Raw genomic sequence first — 8,950 nt, forward strand, 5'->3', positions numbered from 1 at the left:
TGATTCAATATATAGAAGAGCTCATAAGCTTCATCTTATAGAAGGATTATGGAAAACTTGAAGGATTCATGCCTTTTGGAAGAAGAGTTAAGCCTCACATACCTTTCTCGTTTAAGCAATCTAGCGTTCGCTTATTCTTCTTCAATGTCGCGTCTCTACCTTCAAAAGAGGATTCGTACTAACATTAATCAATTAACCATAAGAATGCGCTACTAATTCTAGAGAAAATTGGGCAGCACTTCCGTTGTTTATACTACTTTTCCCGTATTTTATATCAATTCCCAACATCTACAACACAACTCACAATATCGCAAGCAACAATCATCATTTATATACTTTAGGCAAAATCCACCATTTCTCTCCAATTTCTTCACATTTATGGTTATAGGTTCGCTATCGTATTTTCCCACGTATCACACTTATCTCATGGTCTACAAGTCATTTATAACGTATTTATACTCACAACACCCTAACATTCATGATTCAATTCAACTACCATCCAAACATGACACTATTCACTCTTGAATGACCCATTTGCTATGCTTCTCTACAAGTCGGGTACCTTAACTTTCCAATACCTCAAACAATATGTAATGGTCATGAAACTTACCTTGGATGATGGTTGAACAAGCCTTGAGTGGAGTTTCCCCTTCTAGCACCAAAACCCTATCTCCTCTCTTTTGGGTTTTCTTGAATTAGATGCACTTGGGTTAGGTTTCATACACTTGGGTTCATGGATTTGGTGTTATTGATCATGGATTTCCCTTGAGTTTTCTTGTGGATGAGTGTTAGAGAAGGTTCTAGAGGTTTTCTTGGCCAAAAATGAAGAAAAAATATGATTTTGGACGAGTTGGGTATATTTAAAGTGGTCCAGAACACAACATGCGGCACGCTTTGCGAAACGCAAAGCATGCTATGCGGGACACATCTTGGGTCGCAAAGCTTACCAGCTGACCAACTCTCACTGGCACACTTTGCGGTTGAATTGTGGAGCCGCATGTCGTACTTGCGAGCCGCATGTCGCGCCGCAAAGTGCGCCAGAATGTGATATTTCGCCCCGAACTGTCTGTCGTACAATGGCTATAACTTTTGATCTCGATATGCTTTGGGGGCCCACGACCTATGGTTGGAAAGATCTTTCAATTATCTACAACTTTCATCCTGTGGTGTTTTTTCCAAATTCCAACTTTATAATAGCGTTTTGGCCCCGCCAAACCAGATCATCCGAAAATGTTTCCTTAACTCGCCCCTTTGGATGGCTTATGCCCATATTTGGCTTATGGGTCCTTCTGGAAACTTATTTGGCACTTCATTACCAATATAACAGACATTATAATTCTTCTCCAAAATGTCATTAAGACATCATTAGTTCAATACTCGTAATTGTCCTTCGTCAGTCGATTCACTGTGCACGAACGAAAATTTTCCGAGGTGTAACAGTATTCAACTGCAAACGTGAGACTTATCCTTATGGTACATTCGCAACATAGACACATGAAACACCGGATTAACACCTGTCAGGCCCGGTGGGCAAGGCAAGCTCACCGCTCCAATACACTGCGACACCTCAAACAGATCTATAAATCTCGGGCTCAACTTGCCTTTCTTCCCAAATTGCGTAACACCCTTCACGGGTAAGACATTCAACAATACCCTCTCACTTTCAAAAAAAGAGAAATGTGTCATTCTTTTTTAGATACGCTAAAAAGGAAAGTTTGTCTCATAAACTGAACCATGATAGTAGAACCAAATCTATTCTGGCTAGAACTTAAACTCCTTGGTCATACTCAACCCATTAAAGCCCAAAAATTTGAATGGGCCAAAAACATGTGGGTCCAGCCCAGCCCAATTTAAGCTTCAACCCGTTAAAAAAACCTACTCTCTAGATTGTTCCCCTTGGTTTGTTGAAATAGCACAAGGATCGTTTTGTAAAATTTTGGGGGAAATGAAATTTCAGAGTTCTTCTTGAAATTTTCACTCTTTTTCCAATTCCCGCGATTCTCTTCCCTCCTTTTAATTTACCCACATTTGTCCTTAGTACTATAAGATTTGTCCCTTTTTGACAGTCAAAACTTTGGAAGCTCACTTTTCATCCATCTGGTATGCATATTTTCTTATGAACATATATTAATATATACTTAAACCTTATATTGCGCTTTTGATTTGTATGGGTTCTGAAATTTTAAGCTTTTGGGTTTAGAGTTTCAGACTATATAGGGTTTTTGCATCAATCTTAGTTTTATTTTGCTTGTCAGCAATATGCTCCAATTTTAGGGTTTAGTGTATGTTGATATACACATTCTGAAAAATGGTGGGGTTTTATCATATGCTTATATATTGTTTTCTTTGGACTTAGCTGTGTCAGTTTCCCATACTTTGACTAAATGAGTATTTTTGTGTTTATGCTTCACTTTGTTCAGATTTAGGTAAAATGTGAGTTTCTATGTTTTATATATGTCAAGTTAAGTTTTGCTTTCTGGGTCGAGCTCGTTGCACATGGCTTGTCTAGTGGGGTTATCTCTCCCGTGTGGTTTGCGAGTTATTGCACAGGAGCGGGGTTTACCTGTGCGCACCCAAAAGGTAGCGGCTGCGGGTTTCCTGGTCATCAAGTTAAGTGTTTATGTATGATAGTAGCTTGAGAACTTGTGTAACAGCAAAATAAAATTAAAGCAAATTTTTGATTCTTGGTGATATTAGTGATAATAGCTCTAGTTTTTGTTAGATGCATACAAGCTGCTATATGTGGATTAGTGATCTCTTTTCATTTGAAGAAGTTGGTTGATCAGGCAGACAAATGTAACTTTAGGCAATTTGTAACCTTCTTTAAGAAAATTAAATCTATTTGGTCTATAGGAAATATTAGAAACTCCACAACAGTTGAATACTATAAAGGTGAAAGAAATTTTTGGACTTAGAGTTGTCTCAGTACAGTATCCCGTACTTTGACTGGATGCGTATGTTATGTTCATGCTTAACTTTGTTCACATTTCGGTGAAATGTGATTTTCTCTTTGTTATATATATATATATATATATATATATATATATATATATATATATATATATATATATATATATATATATATCAAGTTAAATGTTCATGTGTGATAGCAGCTTGAGAACCTGTGACAGCAAAATAAAATTAAAGGAAATTTTACATTCTTGTTGATGTTAGAGTGATAATAGTTCTAGTTTTTGTTGCATAAAAGATACTATATGTTGGAACCCTCAGGGGTTGGCCTGGTGGTAATTGGCTTGAGCCTTGGGGTGCTCCCTTTCAAGGTCTCAAGTTCGAAACCCACTGAGTGCAAACAATTTCTGAGGGCCATCGGACTGGGGTAAAACCCTGAATTACCCGTGGTGCACTTGCGGGAAACTCCTTGCCAAGGGCCTGTGCACCCCCGGGATTAGTCGGGGCTCAAAGAGACCCGGACACCCGGTGCTTAATCAAAAAAAAAAAGATACTATATGTTGGATTAATTTTGTCTTTTCATTGGGAGAAGTTGTTTGAATAAATGTAATTTAACCTTCTTTAAGAAAATAAAATCTGTTTGGTGTATAGGAAATATTTGAGACTTCCACAAACAGTTGATTATAAAGGTGAAAGAATGTTTTGGATGACAAAGGTGAGTGTAAATCGCAAATGTCGTGGGAGAGATGGTGAGTTTCAGTACTAATTTGGATTTTGGGAAGGTGTTTCCATGGGATCCATATGTCTCCATAGTTTGTGATTGAAGTTGTCATGAAGAAGAAGGCGAGCACTTGCAAAGGCAACTAGCAGTCAATGAAAATGAATTTATGTTAGGTGATAGTAGTATGTACCTGTTTGGCGTGGGAACTTTTGGTTACCAAATTACTACCTCTGTCCCAATTTATGTGAAGGGGTTCGGAGAGCGATGGTCAAACCATTTAATTTGACTATAAATTGGGGTATAGATTCTTCATAGTTTTAATTTTTTAAAATAAAATTAAGATATTTAAAAACTACACAAAATGGCGAAAAGTACGACAAGTCAACATACATAACATTCAAATATTTAAAAAATGGTGTAAGCTGCTAACAAGGGGTTAAAAATCTGTTCTTCACTACAGTTTGATGCTAAGGTCCTAGCTCCATGCCCCTGAACTCTCTTTGTTCCTTGTTTTGCTAGTGATGCTGCAAGTCTCCTGTCTTTGATATCATGGGCTACGCATGGTACTCATATAATAGCTTTACCGTTTATTGGAAGTTTAGGTTGTTCTTGTAAAATTTTCACTGTGCTTCATTTCCACTTGTTTTGTCATGATTGCTCTTTCTTCTAACTCTGGGTTGTATCTCTTAGAGTCCGTCCATTTATGGGATTGGTCACTGTGTGCCTATGACTTCATGGAATCAATTGAAATATTTGTTTACTGTGTTTTTTTTTCATTTGCATTATCTCTTTTATTTGTTTTTAGTTTTTCTTTGTTGGGGTAGAATGACAATCATCTATTTTTTGGTGCAGGATCCAGTAAGCTTCTTCTCTTTCTGGGTTGTGTTGTCAACGATTTATTGCTTGGCTGCTCCAAAGCTTATAGGTTTTAACTGAAGGTGAAGTTCCTTTCTTCTTTTTTTTTTTCTTTTTTCTTTTTGTTTTAGGTGTGCATGATATCTCTTGGGCTGTTACTACATGACTAGTAATTAGTAAAAGCAATTTTGATCTGCGTATTGTTGCAAAGAAGAGATGAATTTTTCCTGTTAACTGTCTTGCTCAGGTGCAATAATTGACAGATATGTTCCTTTTTTATTGGGACAGGAATGCGGATTTGAGCATGACAAATATACGTTGGAGACTTGTGTATGCATGTATAGTGCATTAATATATTAATTGGGATTAGTGATGGAGTGCAACAAGGATGAAGCCCTAAGGGCTAAAGAGCTGGCTGAGATGAAAATGCAGAGTAATGACTTTGGAGGGGCTCAAAAGGTTGCACTGAAAGCTGAACGGCTTTACCCTCAGCTAGAGAATATATCGCAGCTACTTGCTGTTTGTAATGTCCACTGTTCAGCTCAGAGAAGTACAGTGGGATCAGAAAAGGACTGGTATGGGATCCTCCAAATTGATATGATGGCTGACGAAGTGACTGTCAAGAAACAATACCGGAGACTTGCGCTTGTACTTCATCCTGACAAAAACAAGTTTCCAGGTGCAGAAGCAGCTTTCAAGCTAATTGGGGAAGCAAATATGGTGCTTTCTGATCCGACGAAAAGGGCTTTGTATGATAGTAAGTATAGGGTTTTATCTAAAGGTTCAGCAGTAAAGCAACCATCTTATCAGGTTAATCGAAATCCTCCGGCTAGACAAAATAATATTCCAAATGGTTATCCGAATAATATTCAGCAAACACGACCAACTTCATCAGCAGTTCCGGAAACATTCTGGACGGGATGTCCTTTTTGCAGTATTAGGTACCAGTACTACAGGAGTTTTGTGAACAGAGCTTTGCGCTGCCAGAAATGCTCAAAGCCTTTTATTGCATATGATTTAGGTTCTCAAGGTGCACCTCAATGGAGTCGTCCTGGCGGTCAGGATGTGCCTCTTCGGCCAAACATGAGCCAGCCTTATCAGCAGAAAGAGGTTCCCACCTCAGCTGGGGCCCAAATGGGATCACAACGGGGTCCTAGCGGTAGAACACAACCAGAGGTACCAAGAGAAAAGACTGCTCAGGTATTTGAGGATTTAAAGGCGAGAGGGAAGGCAGAAAAGGGAATGAGTGGTACAAATGCAGGGGGCGCTGCTAAAAAGAACAGGAAAAGGAGTAAGAAGCAAACAGTTGAATCAAGTGAGAGCATTGATACTTCCAGCAGCACTGAGCCTGAAACTGTGGACATTGAGTCTGGAGAAGGTTTTGGATTTGATAGTTCCCGTCCTAGGAGATCCTCTCGCCTACGCCGCCAGGATGTCTCCTATAATGAAGGTGCAAGTGATGACGAGAATGATTCTGCCAACCCTCTGAAGAAGGCACGGGCTGGAGATGATACTTCAAAGCACAAAAACAGTGATGGCTTAAAGGATGTCAAACCAACTGCTAATTCCAAGGCAAATGCTACTCAAAATGGAACAGCCCCTCCTAAAGCAAAATTGCAAGATGAAAATTCCAAATTTGATAAGCAGGCTGCTGGACTGGCAGAAGAAGTTGAAGTCGTTGATTCCTCTGATTCAGAATCTGATAGCGATGATTCTCCAGAGTTATATAACTGTCCTGATTCAGAGTTTAGTGATTTTGATAAGCAAAGGGAAGAGAGTTGCTTTGCTGTTGACCAAATCTGGGCTTGTTATGATACAGCTGATGGCATGCCAAGATTCTATTGTCAGATTAGGAAAGTTTTGTCTCCTGGATTTGAGCTACGGTTCACTTGGCTCGAGGCTAATCCAGATGATGAAGAAGACATGGACTGGGTAGAGGCAGAGTTGCCTGCTGGTTGTGGGAAATTTAAACGTGGGAGTTCTCAAAAGACTAATGATCGTCTTACATTCTCTCATCAAGTGCAGTGCGAAAAGGGTAAGAGAGGTGCATTCATTTTATATCCTAGGAAAGGGGAGACATGGGCTCTTTTTAAGGATTGGCATATCGGTTGGAGCTCCAACCCAGAAAAACATAGCGAGTACAAGTATGAAATTGTGGAGGTTCTTTCTGATTTCGTTAAGGATGTTGGTATAAAAGTGAACTATCTGGATAAAGTGAGTGGATTTGTTAGCGTTTTCCGGCCCACCAGCCAGACTATGGTTGGCTCATTTTTTGTAAAGCCAAATGAACTTTACAAGTTCTCTCATCGAATCCCATCATTCAGAATGACTGGAACTGAAAAAGAGGGTGTACCTGTGGGATCGTTTGAACTTGATCCTGCTTCTTTACCACTTAATCCAGGTGACATTTGGTACCCTGGGAAACTGGAGAATGTGACAACACCTAACAAAGGAATGGATGCTACTGATGGAGGAGAGTCATCTAAGGTTCGAAGATCTCCCAGGGGTGTGAATATCTCCATGACTAGAAAATTGTCGACATGACAGATTCTTTTCTTCTGCTTTTCTTGCACAGTGAAGCTTTCATTCGGCTAGACTCATGGATTTTGTCATAACTTACCAGTAGGATTAAGACAATAGTGGTCGCGGGCCTGAACGCTTTTTTGACTGCAGTATGTGTTCTCACAACTCTTATTGCTAGTGTATGTCCTTTGTGTAATTTTTGCTGAATCAAAAGTATCTTCAGATCATTTCCTGAGGGATGGATTAAGGATATTTAATTTGAACCATACTGTCCTTTAAAGACATCATAGTTTTTACTATTCGTCTCCTGCAAGGGAAACACAACTTGAAAAGTTTTTAGTCCCACTTATGTGCTTGATTAGAGGTTTTTGGTGTTTCATCCTGCGTTTTTAAAAAAAAAATTAATGTGACAATGAGAATTAAGGCCTTGAAAAGAACAGTTCAGTGTATAGAAAACCTAAACACGGACAAGCCCTTCTTTTGGGGTGGTCTTTAAATTTTGCTTCTCATATTTGTAATTTTTAAATTTTGTCCTTCGGCTAAAACTCATGGTTTCAGGTTCGAATTCTCATTCAATCAAAAGTTTAAAAAAATTTGCAAGACAGAATTTAAATTTCGTTATGCTCTCATCGGCAGAATTTTAGTTATGTTAAACTAAAAGTCTGTCGATGAGGATAAATTTTGCTTTGAGGCATATATATATATATATATATATATATATATATATATATATATATATATTACTTTTCAAGTTAAGTTTTTAGTTATGTCTTAACTAAAAGTGCGACTCATAAGACATAACTAAAGGTATGTCCATACAGAGGAATGCTTTCTTAAGGAATAACTAAAGTTATCCGGATCTGACATAACTATAAATTGCGCTTTATAAGGCAAAGTTTATGTTTTAAGTTTTAACTAAAAGTTTACCCCATAAGGCATAACTAAAAATATGCTCATAAGGTGGAACTTTTCTTTAAAGCATAATTAAAAGTTTGCCTTATAAAATAAAGTTTATATCTTAAGGAAAAGTTATATCTTATGGGGCATACTTTTAGTTATGCCTTAACTAAAAGTTTGCTCCATAAGACATAACTAGGAAAAGACTTTTAGTTAAGGTTTAACTAAAACTCTGCCCATAAGTATGCCAGACCTGGCATACACTTGTTAAGGAATAACTAAAGTTATATCGGACCCGACATACTTATGCCAAGTCTGCCCATAAGGCATGAGTATGTCGGGTCCGGCATAACTTTGGTTATTCCTTAACAAGGATTCAAACCTTGCCTTGCGATTTTTTTTTTAAATTTATGTTTGAGCGGGAGTTCGAACCCAGAACCTCATGATTTCTGCGCGAAGCTCAGGGTTGCAACGTGAAGGGCAAAAATTAAAGACCAGCAATATAGGGGGCAAAATTTAAAGATCACAAATATGAGGGACAAAATTTAAAGACCACCCCCAAAAGAAGGGCAATCCGCTCAAAAAAATAAACACGGACGTCGATCTGCTAGCTCTTGGGGGATGGGGCAAAAAATGAAATAATTTTACTTTTGTCATTGGATATGCATAGAACGAGGTGTAGGCTCAAAGTTGAGGCAGACCAAGATATAGAACAAGGTGTTTTCTTGTTATGTTTCGCTTCTCCAGAATAATTGCAACTTATACTATCATATTTCGTATAGTTTTTAAACGTTTAAATTTTAATATTAAAATATTAAATTAATCTATTTTAATTTAATTTCGAAAATTAATCGAATTAACTCTTGAGAAACGAAACATGTGACAAGTAAAGTGAACGGCCGGAGTATATGTTAGATTGTGGTCCGTGGACCATCTTACCGTGAATATTTAACTACAATTGACCAGTGACTCAAATTGCTTGGCAGGATTATATATGCAGGGCTAAAAAGTGCAGTCACCTTTTTCTGGGTGTTCGGAATCAAA

At 38.1% G+C, this 8,950-nt stretch overlaps 1 protein-coding gene across 3 annotated transcripts; it reads left to right on the forward strand.

Moving 5' to 3' along the window:
* Positions 1-1,895: 1,895 nt before the first annotated feature.
* Positions 1,896-7,275, forward strand: LOC132608797 (uncharacterized). Of its 3 annotated transcripts, none has more exons than XM_060322544.1 (4): positions 1,896-2,100; positions 2,421-2,609; positions 4,484-4,569; positions 4,775-7,275. In XM_060322544.1, exon 4 carries the CDS (start codon positions 4,859-4,861, stop codon positions 7,028-7,030), a length of 2,172 nt encoding a protein of 723 aa, XP_060178527.1. In that variant the 5' UTR covers positions 1,896-2,100; positions 2,421-2,609; positions 4,484-4,569; positions 4,775-4,858; the 3' UTR covers positions 7,031-7,275. The 3 variants fall into 3 exon arrangements, with proteins under 3 accessions (XP_060178527.1, XP_060178528.1, XP_060178526.1); XM_060322545.1 differs by having other exon boundaries at positions 2,421-2,580; XM_060322543.1 differs by lacking the exon at positions 2,421-2,609.
* Positions 7,276-8,950: the final 1,675 nt, after the last annotated feature.

Source organism: Lycium barbarum, chromosome 9 (genome assembly GCF_019175385.1).
Source record: "Lycium barbarum isolate Lr01 chromosome 9, ASM1917538v2, whole genome shotgun sequence".
NCBI lineage: Eukaryota > Viridiplantae > Streptophyta > Magnoliopsida > Solanales > Solanaceae > Lycium > Lycium barbarum.